Source organism: Manduca sexta, chromosome 18, assembly GCF_014839805.1.
Source record: "Manduca sexta isolate Smith_Timp_Sample1 chromosome 18, JHU_Msex_v1.0, whole genome shotgun sequence".
NCBI classification, from domain to species: Eukaryota; Metazoa; Arthropoda; class Insecta; order Lepidoptera; family Sphingidae; genus Manduca; species Manduca sexta.
This window is the reverse complement of record NC_051132.1, coordinates 12,973,393-12,989,409: the sequence shown is the minus strand read 5'-3', so window position 1 is coordinate 12,989,409 and position 16,017 is coordinate 12,973,393. Positions and strand designations below refer to the sequence as shown.

The 16,017-nt window shown below is 36.0% G+C and overlaps 3 protein-coding genes across 10 annotated transcripts in view; 1 reads left to right on the top strand and 2 right to left on the bottom strand.

Moving 5' to 3' along the window:
• LOC115444513 overlaps window positions 1-1,962 on the bottom strand; it is a 40,058-nt gene extending 38,096 nt beyond the window's left edge. The window contains 1 exon segment of the mRNA XM_030170304.2: window positions 1,569-1,962. Within this exon segment, the coding sequence (XP_030026164.2) occupies window positions 1,569-1,890 (322 nt within the window). The 5' untranslated portion in view covers window positions 1,891-1,962.
• Window positions 1,963-2,542: 580 nt separating this feature from the next.
• Window positions 2,543-12,015, bottom strand: LOC115444528 (vacuolar protein sorting-associated protein 53 homolog). The gene is made up of 12 exons (XM_030170329.2): window positions 11,758-12,015; window positions 9,286-9,492; window positions 8,589-8,807; window positions 7,929-8,052; window positions 7,653-7,771; window positions 7,145-7,312; window positions 6,726-6,849; window positions 6,509-6,576; window positions 6,098-6,250; window positions 5,594-5,738; window positions 5,083-5,248; window positions 2,543-4,795 (listed from the first exon to the last, which is right to left on the bottom strand). Exons 1-12 carry the CDS (start codon window positions 11,881-11,883, stop codon window positions 4,009-4,011), a joined length of 2,406 nt encoding a protein of 801 aa, XP_030026189.1. The 5' UTR covers window positions 11,884-12,015; the 3' UTR covers window positions 2,543-4,008.
• A 600-nt stretch (window positions 12,016-12,615) lies between these two features.
• The window catches only part of LOC115444529 (transposon Tf2-1 polyprotein), a 56,471-nt gene continuing 53,069 nt past the window's right edge, over window positions 12,616-16,017 (top strand). For 3 of the 8 annotated variants that reach the window (XM_037440050.1, XM_030170333.2, XM_030170331.2), the window contains exon 1: window positions 12,617-12,899. In XM_037440050.1, the coding sequence (XP_037295947.1) occupies window positions 12,820-12,899 (80 nt within the window). In that variant the 5' untranslated portion in view covers window positions 12,617-12,819. Of the gene's footprint in view, window positions 12,900-16,017 lie in introns of all 8 variants that reach the window. The other 5 variants (XM_037440051.1, XM_030170334.2, XM_037440047.1 and 2 more) reach the window with 3 other exon arrangements.

Genomic DNA, 16,017 nt, shown 5'->3' with positions numbered 1-16,017 from the left:
AGCGATGTAACTACTCAGAAATCTGTATTCTCTACACTACACACTCTGATCAAAAATGTGTTATACATATAGCATCAGTTTTAATGTATAAGTAAAAATTTTGGTGTCATCGTAACCTGGGCCAAGAGAAATGGTCACTTAATTTTTTCCTGTTTATATACCATAGGATATTTGAAAAGAGTTTAAAATATAATTAAACATATTAATATTTTCTCGGAACTCCGGCGCTAACTCTAAACAATGGAAACTTGTGACGTATATAATGCTTTAATGTGGCTAAAATTCATATTTAAATATCAAATAGAAATGAATATCTACTTCCTAAGAATTATCCCTTTTGGCTAGCCATATCTGCATCTCAAACTTGATGTTTTCTCAATAGATCTATTCTCTAAACAGACATCATCACAGAACTATTACAATATAGACATACTTATTATTAAGGAGATAACGCTTATCAATAAGTATCATTAATTAAAATCGATATCTTATGCGAATTTGAAGATAGTATTAAAGATAATTGTTATTCATAATAAGCTATAAACAAGATACAGTACATTGATTTTAACAGTTTATTAAAAAAAAAACATTAAAACATTTGCGGTCATTGGCCACATTGTTTATATAATTAGTTTATACTATTTATATTAAAGATTTATATTGTTATCATTACAGTAGATTAGTCTTGTAATGTTCTGCAAGTCAAAGCACTGGCAGCCCATGGATGGTTATCAATAAAAAAAATCTACATGTTGATTTGTTTAACATTAAAGCAAATCATAAGTTAACATCCTATTCAAAAGTATATTATACTTCAAAGTTATTTATATACTATTTATCAAATATTTGTCATATATTCAATTGTACAGCTGTATGTATTGTATGTCTGTGTGACCCCTATGATATAGTCATAACCTTTGTGTACATAGTAAACAATATTGACCCAATTATATTCACACATAATAAATGCATTTAGTACAACTGACTTTGTTATGGCAGTATATGTTGTTTGTTTTCAGGAATATAATTTGTGTGTGTGTGTGTGTGCTGGTTATATATTGACTCAACATCAGTTCCTGTTTACACTGCTCTGATATCCGGAATATATTATCTTCATATAACATTGACATGTTCCAATTGATACAACCACATTCAGATTTATACTTAAGTGCTATACAATAAGTTGTCTTTAACACTATACCTTTTATTACTACACTTTTCGATTGTATTCTGTTGAAAAGGCTTTAAATAATATACACAAACTTTAGAGTTAATTTACTTATCAATATTATACTTTTTTGAGATTGCAATCTCTTAACATTTAAAGTTCAGTTCCGTAATGATGCGTATTTTATTAATATAGTGGTAATATCTCGTTACGCGCGTGCACACGCAGCTATCATTATAATTGTTATTTCTCTGATCATTCTAATAATAGCGCTATGCAAACTTATCAACGGTTTCTAACTATCACACAGCTCCAAGTTATACTTACTGAGTGCGTTCACATGCAAGTTATGATTAAAAAAAAACAAGCACGCTATCGCCGCGCCCGAACACTAACTTACCTTTCAAAGTTCTGTTATACGATATTCTATCACTTAAGTAGACGTTCATAGCCAATTTCTTCTCCGATTCCTCGCCGAGGCGCTTGTCCTCTCCCACCAAGTGAGCTGCTACACCGCCTTCCCCCAGTCCAGGGATAATACGAGCCTCGTCCTCCAATATTTGTCTTTCGAACTCCGCTTCGACAGGATCGGAGAAAGTTGCACCGGTAGACAGCTTCCCACCTCGCCATTTTTCGAAAAATGACAATAAAGCTACAACTAATATCAATAATATTCCAAGTTTAGCGGCATGATAACATTTCCGCGCCGGAAAATAAACCATTTTCCGAATTTCATAACACGAAACACGTCAAGCGGCGCGCGGCGAGCAACTGCGTTTGACGTTTGCTGTCTACCATGTTTGTTTACAGTTAAAGTTTTTAATAACAGGAAAGGCACTTGTAAACATTTCATTCAGCCCAATTCAGCCTAATCAACATCGGAAATAGTTTTTTTAAATGTACACTCCAGCAGTGGTTTTTAATGATTCTTGTTGGTTGTCTCTAAGTTTTAAGTACGAAAACATACTCCAAATGACTTACATGTACGTGGTAACTATATTAAAAACTCTTAATAAATTACGTTTACCCAGAATCCTACTAATTCAGCAACTAGCAAAATAAGAACTCATTTCACAAACTTATAAAGATTCCATGAGACAATCATAATTTATTTTAGTTTTATTTTCGGTAGGCACCGATGATAGGTCTGATCAGCACTAATGCAAAATGTATAATAATAATAAAAAGTTTTTAAGTTTATATGTGAGGTACACCTGAATGTATGCTACATCCAGGGTTTTGCAGAAGATTCCAGCATATTCTCTTATCTATAGATCTGCTACCAAGAATAAAAGAAAACAAATTTATTAGAAAGCTTCGTAACTTTGCTTGTAACTGGAAATGTGAACATTTGTGATGAAAAGAAATAAAAAATACTGTTTGAATAATAATTTATTTCAGTGTCACACACTCGGATGAAACTAAAACGATTTTTTCAAATGGAATGTATAAATTATATATTATTAACAAACATACAAATAATTATTCAAAATACTGACTTATTATTAGCACGAAACGTTATGTCTAAAAATAATATACCTGTATCGGTTAAAAAATGTATACCAACAGAGTTCCCAAACACATAAAGTGTAAGGAAAATTAGAATAGCCATCACAACTATATTTATATTTGCGAAATACACTTCATAATGTATCTAAATCTAAATTAAATAGGTTTCTGAGAATATTTATATTGTTGCAATTTGGATATAACAAAATTTAATTTAAAAGAAGTAAGAAATCACTTAAAAATTGCATTTAAAATACTATGATAGAATTTAATGCATTATAGAAATCATGCGGTATACCTTTCAATACACTACAATACAATAAAAAGTTATTCACATTTTGAACTGACTGAACCCAGATCTTCATGTCAGTAGGGCCTACTGCCTATTAATAAATTATATTGTGATAAGCGATGATTATTTAGTATAATCCTTCTAGCCTTTAAATTATCGAAACCCATTGTATCTATTTCTAACAAACATATGATAAATCAAAAATGATAGTGTGAAGTTAGCCGCCCCACCTGTTATCTATTGGTACTAGAATAGCAAAATTCGCAACTAACTTCAGTATACAAAGATAGGAAATAGCTGTTACCTATATAGGATATAGCCATAACTGGAAACCTAATGTAGTATTAAGTTTGACTGAAGTAATGGGACCCCACTTTATTAGACTGTGCATTACCTTCAACAAATAACATTATAGACGAAACATCCTTTATAGATAACGAATTTACACACTTCTATTGTGTTTTAAATTATACTAGGTAGATCTCTCGTAAGCGAGAATAAGTCTGTATGGTCCATGCTTTATATATTTCTGCCCCAAACAACCATATACAATACCGCGTTGCCAGTGTGATTATTGGGTATGAGACGTAACAGGCACAAGTTGTCCTATAAGGGGCCGTTCAAGTATTACGTAACGCAATTTGGGGGGATGCGGGGGTCTTGTAAAACGTTACGATGCGTTACAGGGGCGGGAGGGGGGTTTCGTACAAAGCGTTATGTCACATTGTTTTTTTTATTTTAAAACAATAAAAAAGGTATTTTAGCGGCTTTTCGGTATTTGCGTGAATTGTGATAAAAAAAAATTGTCTTTTAGAGTTACATAAATTCTGGATGGGAAGCGGAGGCGTACAGGAAAACGTTACGACGCGTTACATGTGGGGATGGGGATGGGGGGGTAATATCTTCAAAAATTGCGTTACGTAATACTTGAACGGCCCCTAAGGTACTCAGGCGCATCAGACGAGGCATCCACTTATCTCATCACTTAGGTCGTATAAAAATACATTCGCATAAAAAACCTAAAAATCTCTTGTCTAGATTATTTCGGTTCACTACTAGACTTACTAGTTTCTTTGAAAATCGCATCCAGATTACTCATCTGGGCTTTCGAGAACTTGGCTCCCTTCATGTCCAGCACTTTGTGGAACTCCGCTATGGTGCACTCAGGAAGCAGCTGCACAAACTGGGAAATGAAGCCCTCAAGGTTCCCATCCAGTGGAGCCATCACCAACTTGAGGATCATCTCAGCCTTTGACATTAGTTTCACAACTACCTTTGTATACATTGCTGGAGCTGGTCTCTTAACCTCGGAGCCAAGAGAAGGCAGTTCGAGTAACGCAGTCTTTAGCATATGTGTGTCCAGGAGAAGCTGTTCAGACCCAACAGTTGATATTGGCTTACACTTGTATATATTTTGTATAAACTTCGGTATAAACGAATTAGCAAACCGAATGCAGAATTGCGTGAAGTACTTTCTCGAAGAGGACAGGTTATCCCGAAGGTTAGGTACTGTATTCTTGAGGTGCATGATGATTTGCGTGACGTACGAGCTCTGGTCTCCGACGTTATCGAAGTTCAGCCAGGATATCTTGGTCATTGTCTGCAGGGCCGGCTCGCAGGCTATCTCCAGGTCTTGCACGAGCATTTGAATGCAGTTGCTGATCAGCTTGTGGAACAGGTCTTGTTCTGGAACCAGGTCTATTTTGTCGGCGAGTGCTGGCGCCACCTTCTCCTTCAGCTTCTGTTCCAGGTGTATGGTAGTCTCCAAGCAGTATTCGGAGGTGGTGATCACGCTGGTGATCTTTGAGATTTCTTGTTTTGAGTACCTGTTGTTAAAAATCATAGTAAGTAATAAACTCAAGTATAAATCATGATTAAGCTACTGGTTGTGCTAAACATATTTTATAATGCGCCATAATGGCTTGGCCTCAGAATTACCATTCTACAGTTAGCTGGTGTACAACTAGTAAGAACAGTCAACATAATTTTAGCGACCATTAAGGAACGATTCTGTCGTTTGTCGACATTATATTTGGGGTACACTGGACTTACCACTAAATCCAGTCAATTCACCTGGAAAATAAAAGCCAGTCGTCACCTTTGGTGTACAGACCTGGAGTCTCCAGCATCGTCTCTCAGCAGCGTGTGTAGGTTAGTAACGAGGCTGGGGACGGTGGACGCGAGCCCACCTCCTGCACCTCCCGCACCGCCCGGCAGAGCCGCCTGCAGGACATAACTCGCGTACTCCCGTAAATACTTCTGGAATACTCCTGCCAACTCTGTGGAGCAATTATATGTTTTTCATGGTAGTGCCAGGTAAAACAGGTTATTTTATTAACAAATGATAGAAAAACATACAGGGTGGTACAAAACGAGGTGATCAAAATTGATGCCATATTATGCCTGTATAATTCTCTATAAACTGAATTGATTCACAATACCAACAGAATTCACTTATAACTATCGCCACCCCTTGATGGACTTTATTTATTGTCTGACGCCTTTTACCGCCTTACGGCAGGCAGTATGTACCCTAGTAAAGATCTTCATACAGACTAATCACTGGAACAGGTATAATGACTGGTAAGTTATTGTCTCTCTTCAATGAATGACTTGCAACTGACCGAGCATGGGTTCCCCGGTGGTGAGTCGGGCGCACTGCACGAGGCACTTCTTGTAGAACAGGAACAGGTCGGCGCAGCTCGAGATGACCGCGCCCTCGCCGCTCGCACTGGGACCCGCCGACTCCTGACCTGAAGACTTCGCGTCCTAGTACAGGCATTTGGAATGTTAGCTTATGAATTTAGACCTCAGTGCAGTTGGGACGTCGTGGTTTTTGCGTACGTCAAAGAATTAAAGAAATAGAATAAAAAAATATCGATAGACTTAATAAACATAAACAGTCTTATAGAAAATTACGCAAATCTATACTTAGTTAAAACACAATATAATCGATCAGCTCAGCTATAAGTCAAAACCCGCCATCTTGCCTCTTAATAACGTTTAAACTAGGAAACCGGTGATGTTTTTGACAGCTATTAAACTTATATAATTGAACTTAGGTTCATAATTTTAGCAGTATAAACATTTTTTTTTATCAAGCGCCACCTAGCGTCAGTTTGGTGTACCTGTACAAATCTATCGATGAGCGAGCGCAGGTTGGCGTCGAGGCTGTTGATGTAGAGCGACAGGTACGGCTCGAAGCAGCCGCCGATGAGTCCGACCCACGAGCCGCCGCCCGGACCCACCGCTGACGGCGCCACCTCGCCTTCTACTGCCGTCTGAAATGTCGGACGATCACGGACAGAATAAGTAAGGATGGGAAAAAGAAATATAACTTTTTTTAACGGTATGTATTCGTATTTCAAGGAGCCGATTATATTGCGTAAATATGTACTTGTTTGTAAGTAAATATTTTGATTTTAATAATTAGAGTTTTTAATTTAATTTACTGTTCTGTACTTGTTTATACCAAACTAAAAATATATAATTATTACTTAAAAATGAAGAATATTGATAGAATATTAATTTACACTCACATCTTTGTTATCTGTTTCTAAGTTCTGCTTGATATTCATATCTACGTTGTCGGTACGCAAGTCTGTGCCTGGAAAACATACAAATTATTTTAGCTGTTTTTTTTAAACTTATATGATCTTCAATAGAACTTCGGTAAAAAAAACTTCAATACTTTATTTAGTAAATTACCATATTTTATTTTTTCATTGTCCTCAATTATTTCAAGTCAATAAATACCTGTAAATCTCTTATGCAGTAGTAGTTCGAAGTTGTACGTGTTTTGTATCGCGTACAATAGAAGCTTAACGTCCAACTCGTTCCGACGCGACGCCATTATGTTGCTCAGTTCCGTGCGAGTGATCTACAAACATACCACCTTACTTACTATTATAATATATTTCAATAAGTTATAACACTGATTAAATTAATCGTTGAGGGAAAATTAGCAACATCTTCAATCTATATAGAATCAGAAGGTAATGTAATGATATAGAGTGTTGTAAAGAGTCGGGTTTTTTAAATCGCATTTTTAAAGTAAACACGACAATCATAAACGTTATATGTAGTGCTAATCACTCTACTTTTCCAACTAAAGCTATTTCTATCATTATAATTTCAAAAACCTAAAAAATCTTTGGTACCAGTTACCAGTTTACCTTACAGAACTGCAGTGCAATGTTCTCGCTGAGCGCCCACTGGTGCGGGAACAGGTTGGCGAGGCTGTCCTCGAACGCGAGCAGGTGCTTCTTGAGCCACGCGTAGCGCCGCTCCACGTGGGAGATCCACGCACACTCCTGCTCCGCCGAGAACAGGTGCTGGTATTCCTGCAAGCGGACAAGGGACTCTTGATTTTCAAAATGATCCCAGATACTTTCGTGTTGTATCACCCTGTATATCAATTAGAGTAACTGTTGTAGTATGTTATAATATATGTAGAAATACTTTTAAAGACTATGTGTGCAACTAAGTTTACAAGGATGAAAGTCAACATGGATTGAATGAAGCAACCAATAGGAGATCTGCATAGAATCTGTGGCAAAGCCAAAATATTTCAAACATGTGGTATTCCACTAGTAAAGTCTGGATACTTAAAACCTGACTATCTAGATATATGATTCCTTACTAATTAGTATGAGTCAAGTACATCATTCAGTTGTAGATCACCTGTAATTGCATGTTGATGAACCACTTGAGCAGGTCCTGTTTGACCTTTGGGTCCAGAATATCCACCACGCTGCATGCCTCTGACAGTGTCCGGTGCGATACTGTAGATTTGCTGCCACCTGCCAAATAACCAATGGTACATATGTCTTACATTGAAATGACATCATTGAATCTGTGTATAAATACAACTCACATTACTATTAATTTAACTTATTAAGGTGAAACGCAGCTATGAAATATTCATAAAATAGTTGTGCTTTTGTTACATCATCTTACTAGTGAAAGCCTGTTTGAAGTCAGCCAGTATCTGCTGCGCGAGGTCGTTCCGTATCGCGTACACCTGGTCCCGAAGCGCGCTCAGCTCGCGGATGTCGCGGTAGCCTTCGAAATGCTGCAGCACCTGCAACACGTAATAATTATTAATCATCAACACGTATTAATCATCCATGAGACAAGTACAAATGGAGATCTTCACATTGCTGCAACTATCGGACTACCTTAGTTCCTGTGGAAGATGACGACAGACGAACACCTCTCTCTTTAAACCTAGACATCTACAAGAATGTCTGTGCACTATATTATAAACTAGGTTTAGATCGCGGCTTCGACCGCGTGCAAAGCCTTTCCTGCTATAAAAATTCATAAATCAATGATGCAATTTATAACAGCATGTGTACGAAGTCAACCCCATCTAATTAAAACGTCAGTTTTAAAAAAGCCATTATTTCCCATGGGACCCTATGAATGGAAAAAACAGTTTAGTTATTTCTGCATTTACTTCTAACTAACATTCAAATATTTTCATAATACATTAATAATATTACTAAAATAAGATAAGGAAGATTTTGATATAATCAAGGCCAGAAAATGTTTTACATCCTATTTCAATCCATATATTGATTTGTAAACATAAGGTAAAATCATCCTACATATTACCTCCATAATAGCCTGCATGGGTAGCGCGATCTCACTGTAGTGTCTATCTCGCGTCATGGCCCTTAGCGCTGACACGCCTCCCACCAGCATGTGCAGATGGTTGAGCGCGGTGATGGCCGCCGTCAGGTTCGATTTGGCGCAGTCCAGCTGCTTGATCTCGCAGGTAATCTCGCGCACCATCACTTCGCTACGTTCGGCTTTTTTGTTTATGTCACATACCTGGATTGTATGTTATTGGTAAATTAATATAAATGTTAAATTAATTACTAAAGTGAAGGAACTGACACATTTATTAATATTTTTAATTGATATAATATGGGATCACACCATTTTCCTGCTCAGAGATGGACATTTGTATTATATTTATATACTATTTGTTGTCAGAAACAGTTTAATTATTTACTACATAATAGAAACAAACTACCTCTGAATCATTTATATTGGTGATAGAATTTACATATTATACAGCATACTCATGAATAAAATGATACCCCTGTACTTGTGGATTTCGCATAATATGATCATATAATATATGAAAAAAAATTGTTTTAATAAAAGTCCCATTGTTTAGTCTACACTACATATCAATTTTGTATATTTGTGTATAATTAGGTTATTGCAGACAACATTAAGTGCCCTTCAATATCATTTAAATATATTGAATCAGATATTGAGATCACATTAAATATCTGGAGACCTGTAAAGCCAACTCGGCCATGCACTGCTGTGCCTCGGTGAGAGCCTTCTGTCCCGCCTCCCTCTGGTCAGCCTGGGCCCTCACTAGACGCCGGATGTCATGCTCCACACCAGAGAGATGGAACTCACACTTGGCAACCGCACTCTCCACTCCAGAGAGGGACTGCTCTGTAGGAAACACTCGGTTGATGTATGCCACTGCATCAAACTAAGGACAAGGGAATATATTTATATAAAATTGCGCTTTAAATTACTGATATTATATAAATATTTTTGTTTTTATAGTAAAAGATTTATAGCATAGTCTTGTATTTAAATATGGCACTTTTCCAATTTTTGTTTTTCCTGGGTGTCACCACTGATTTGCACTTTTTTTTGTTTCCCAATACATGATGTACTATAATGATTTTGTATTGATTACTAATTTTGTTTTACAACAATTACCATAATCCTATACTGCCTAAATTCAAACTTGAAAGAAACAATACACAAGTCATAATGAAATTTATTATTAAACTATGATGAAACTCTAAAACATATATAAACATATTGCCCTGAATAATATAAAACTAACAGTTAATAAATAAACTAAGTCAAATAATACTCTATCCAACACTTAGTTATATTGAAAATCGTGGACTTTTATGACGGGTTTTACTCAGCAACAGTGTTCACATTATACTAAATATGGTATAATAAATAATATAGCCCCCGACTCCTGTAGTCTATTGAGGACAGGCTGCTGATATTTTGCATTATTCGACACCTTATGGTCTGTAGTCGCGTATAGTACAGTCAGCAACAGAAGTCGTTGAACATAATTTGTTTCCAATATTTCCTAATCATTATCATTTACCATAAGTTGCTGATTAATTTAAAAACAAAACAACTTGTCATAAATGAACTACAAAAGTAGCTGAACGCTGTCAAACCATTAACTGCTAAACATTACTAGCGACAATTTTTATGATCTGTAATATATACAAATGTGGCTGAAATTAGCAAATTCTTTGTTTTATATGCAAGCTTTTTTTCTATTCGTTAAATTGAACCCATCAAGCTTCAAGACACCAATATCGCGAAGCGCAGCGCACCGCGTTTTTACTATCAAAACATTGTCGAATAAATACAACAATCCAGGATGTTATTTAAATTGTTATTTTGTAACATACTAGCTTTGGCTCGCTACTCTGCCCGCGTGAAAAAGTTTTTCAAAGATAAAAGTCGTGCTTTATATTTACCCTGGATAGAAAGTAGCGCGTAGGGCTTAAGAGTAATGTAGCTTCCTATTAATGAAATATTTTCAAAATCAGTTAAGTAGTTCCTGAGTTTAGCGCATTCAAAGAAACAAACCCTTTAGGTTTATATAATAGTATATATTGAAGTTAATAACCAGAATTATAAATTTTTAAGTATGAACAAAACATAATAATATATTAGAAAGTAATATTATAACATTAAGAGAAATAGGTTAATTACATTTTAAACATCCTATTTTATAGAGCACTGGCCGGTTTAAAAAACAAATGTGTAAATTCAAAATTATTCTGACAGGAGATTCTCCTCGAAGGTTTCAACGTAAACGTCAGTTTATTTTTCATATTTTTAATGATGTACGAGCTTTTGCCCGCGGCTCCACCCGCGATATAAAGTTTTCGGGCTAAAGTTTTCCCTTATAAAAGTCACGCTATATATTTTCCGTAAGCCTATGTTCTTCCCAGGGTCTCAAACTGTCCCCATACCAAATTTCATCTTAATACGTTGGGTAGTTTTTGAGTTTAACACGTTCAGGCAGACAGATGCAGCGGGGGGACTTTGTTTTATTATATATTTATGTAGAACTTTTTTAAGAGGAACAATCCCGTCATACATCATTGTTGCATAATTTTAACCGTTTAAGCAGCGCACGCAACAGAAGCTCTCAAAACTAATAAATTTTGCCCGTTTTTGCAACATGTTTCATTACTGCTCCGCTCCTATTGGTCATAGCGTAATGATATATAGCCTATAGCACTCCACTAACAAAGGGTTATCCAACACAAAAATATTTTTGCAGTCTAATCCGGTAGTTCCTGAGATTAGCGCGGTCAAACAAACAAACAAACTTTTCAGCTTTATATAATAGTATAGAAGTATAGATTCAATATTTAGATTCATCAACTAATGCATTGTCAAGTTATAAAATGTTTAGCGACTTTTGTAACATTGAAATGATAACCTTAATCTGTACTCGTCTTTGGTAAGTGATTTGTGGTCCGTTTCAATGTTCAGGTGTTTTGTAAATTAGTATTTGTTCATCGACTTTTGTTGCTGATCGTACAAACGTATTTTAGACCGTGCTTTGATATTCAATTAGAATTATGAATATCTTTATGGGTTATAGGGAGTTGTTTATTTAATTGTGTAGGATAAAGGTCCCATTTTAACACCAAAGCTCTGTAGGAAAAAGACAAAATAAAAAATGAGTTCATACATCATCGCTGTCGAATTGCTCCGTGCCTCCCATTAACTCCTCAATGCGGCTCATCACCGAGCTCGGGAAGTTGATCTGGACCTCCGGGCCACTGTCTTTGTCCTCCAGCATTTCACTAGATTCCATTATATTATTTTGGTGAGTATAAACATTAACAAATAACTAAAATCACTGTTGACCATAGAAGTTTCACGTCAAAATCAATGATATGCTGTCTGCTGTCACAACTGTCAATCGTACGTCTAGATTTTTGTAAATCTGCAATGTTTATTCTAGTCAAATGTACAAACTTATTATCCTATTATAAATCTGTTATTTTTTTTTCAATTGGTGTATTTGTACGTGGTTTTGATTTTTATTCCAATCTATTTATTATACGTGAAACGGAATGTTTCTTTTGGTAATGGCAATACTGAGCCACTTTGACCGCTTGACATTTACTATTTCCATTATAATATACGTTACGTCTTTTATAATTTGATATATTAAAATATTTAAATAAAACTATTTTTCCGGATTTTATCGAGACTCCGTATAATATAATTTTCTCCCGACGTAAACGTCGGAAAAGACTTTGCAGTCTGCACGATCGCGAGAGAACTGAGATATTGGTCGTGCGAAAAATCAAAGACATCGTATTATACAATGTAAGGTTTATATATTTAAATGACCTTATCATTTTCTCAGAAGTTATAACACAGTCGCTGAGAGGTTAATATTCTTAAAAACAACTAACATAAGAAACATATGCAAAAGTATTTTTTTTTATATTTGCTTCCTAAACAATTAATAATCGCCTGTTAAAAATCTCCCCATGACGTAAGAGAAAACGTCTGATGTCATCAATGGACCTGTTCACCAATACGTCAAAGTGAATGGAACGGACAGCGGAACATCGTGCAGTGATTCGCTTTTGTTTTGTCAGTTGAACTCGCGCTCGTGCCGCGTTTGTCGCGTGTTTGTGCGTTTTGCGGCACGATGAGCGACAACGCTCCCTCGCAACATAGCCGTCGAGTTTAATATATTGTGTACAAACAAGTGAGTGCCCAGTGTCCAGTGACCATGGCTCGACTCACCGAGGAGATGGTGATCGCCCGTTCCAAGCAGTCGGATTTGTCGGCGATAAAGAAGCTCAACTGCTGGTAAGCCTTATTAAGCGTTCATTTAGTGAGTCAGGGCATGTACGGTCATTTATTGTCTTAAACGTGTAACTGCCGAGTGACATCCGACATCGAACTATGAGATAACGCGTTGGTAAATAGTATGGCGTAAATAATGATCGGTTTCTCTGGAGCAGAACCACAGAACTCGGCGCCGCGTCTTGGTTGTCGGTTGTATTGTGTGAAATCGCTGTTGGAGGCGAGCAGCGGAACGCTCGCGTGTCGCGTTCCGTCCCAGGGTCTGTAGGCGAGTGTGTCGTGATACAGCCACATCAATTAATTATAGCCTGTCTGCTTTATTACCTTTGCCTTGCAAAACAATGGAACTGGCACTAAAGGGTATAATTCAAATATAGAAGGCAGCAGTGTCCAACTGTTCTTTGTTAGTAAAGACATGAAAACATGAAAAAGTCTAGGACTTAGTTGAAGTTTATTTTTATTATTAATAAAACATATCAACAAAGATTTATAGTAATAAAGCTTTTGAATACAACTCCATCTACATTTTATTTTACAGAATAAAGTAGTTAATGCATTTCTCTAGAATACATTACAAAAGTTATCAAATCAACCTTGCAATTTTGCCTCAATTTTTTTATAAAATAAGAATAATAATATTCAATTGAATGGAAATAGATCAAAAATAATTATATAAAAAATTGCAACCTTGAGCAACTAGAAGGTGTTGAGCAATAAAAATTTAAGATATGTTTATATTTATGTTCATTTTTATACTAGTATGGGAAATCATGGTCCATTTGAAAGTACAATAGTCCTAATGTAACTTTAACCAACAGGAGACATAATATGACTGCTACATTATGGTAGTCTAATTTACCATACATAATAAAAATATGTTATTTAAATAAGCTTCTCCAACAGACATATTTCTTATAATCCAACAAAATGTTTACTTTAATCATATTGTGATGTATTTATCAATTAACGATTTTTTTAGATGTGCATAAACTGATTCCAAAACTCATTAGTGAAACTGTCTTCTGAAACCTTTCAACTTGTGTTCTTTAATCATTATAATAATCTATGTGATGTCATAAACATTTATATGATGTGTACTTATAATGTCAGCCTTGTATTATAATGTCCTAGTTCTGGGCACTGGCTTCCTCTCATACTGACTGGGATTAGGCCTTAGTCCACCACACTGGCGTAATGCAGATTGGTAGACTTCACACATCCTCAAAATTCCTGAAGACTACTTTGCAGGTATGCAGGGACCCTCACAATATTTTCCTTCACAGTTAAAGCAAGTGGTAATTCACAAAGAATATACACATAGTTTTAGAAAAATCAGAGATGTGTGCCTTTGTGATTTAAACCTGTGTACATTTATTTCAGCAATTTGTTGTGCATGTGCTACAGTTCATTGATTAAATACATAATCTTATATCCTCCCACCAGCACCATGTATTTAGTGTGGGATTGAAACTCTGTATTTATTGGGACCTTCAATTGGCTACCACATAAATAAACCATGACTCACACAAATAACTACTCATTACATTCTAAATATGGCCATTCACTAACTTGGCTCGAAGTGAATTGTCTTAAGTGGTCGTAAATTATGCACCTTTGAATGTTTTATCTTGTTTTGTGTTTAGGTATTGGTAGGTTATGGCTGTTTTCTGTATGCATTCTAAATTTTAGCATGTAACTTATGCTGGTGGTGTACAAGCATAATATCCAGTAGTAATTTGTCATGCAAAGTTCTGACTGAATATACTTGAAAAGTTTTATCTATATTATAATTTCTTTGAATATCCACTTTATTCTATTAAAATGTTCATATTAACAACTAATATGAAAATTGAGAGGTTTGAAGTTTGAACAATGAGAGTCACAATAAAGCAGTAACATACATGATTTATCAGTAATCAATACATTTTACTTTAATAGCATTTAGATAATGTCAAATCACCATCGAACTGCACATCGTACATACTCTATTCTGTTCTGGTTTGAAGGACATCATAGCCAGTGTAAAAGATGGGCATTATGAGAACATTCTCTGTCCAGGGTGATATGCTCAATGAACAACATAGAGCTTTGTAATTCAAAGTTCTGCATAATTATCATTGGCGAAGGATTCACATAATCCGATTCCTGCTGGCTTCCTATTGTATAGAATCTAATTATCATCAGAACAATTTGCAGACCACATTTATGCATATAAGTACTTATATAATGTGTCGGGCGCCCTTACGCAAAATTTCACATTCCGCCACTAATAATTAATACTGTTTATCAACAGTCTTGTGGCTTCAATCAGAGAGGTTGCTCGTCTCGCCAGTTGTATTGAAAAATACATGTCTGCAGTAGTTGCGCTGATTGCGCCGGCGTCTAGTGTCTACGACCATGTGTAGTCAGCTGTTTCGGGTCATCGACTCGCGCGTCACCTAGGCGCTCTAGGCGACAGAAATAGCGCGCATTCCCGATGTGTGTCGCCGGTATCGTTGTGAGCGGTATTTTAATCGCTGATTGATGTATTAGAAACTGTATTGAGTATTGAAAAGCACTAATCATCGGTTTTTTATGACGCTAGCCGCTCGCTGATATTGCTTACCGTTGGATAACCAAGCTTTATGTTGTTATTCGTCATGGTTCATTAGGATTATTTTATAATGTGTGTATATGCAGTTCTAACATGCCAGCATAATTATGTCAACTGCCGAGGGTGATCATCTCTCGTTAGTTGAAATTCTATTGGACTCCATTCCACTTACCATGAGATGCTGTGCAGTCACTTTTTAAATCAGGAAACCATAACGAATGCTTGCTAGTGCCTTAGCGGTAGAAATAAACTAAATAGATCAGCTGCCACTTAGTCAAATATTACCATTACAATGCGCATTAGTTATGTATTAAGACCAAGTCACTTACGTGATATAACAAACGTTTTATTTGCATTTTAAATGGTCAATTTGCACAACTGGCCAAAACTTAATATATTCACAATTGCACACACGACGCTCGCTAAACAAAGTTTGAACTTTTCATTTTCGGGTGGGTGTCAAAAATTGCTACATGACAATGCTGACCTACATGAAAGCAGTCGATTTGCCAAATGTGTAATAAATTG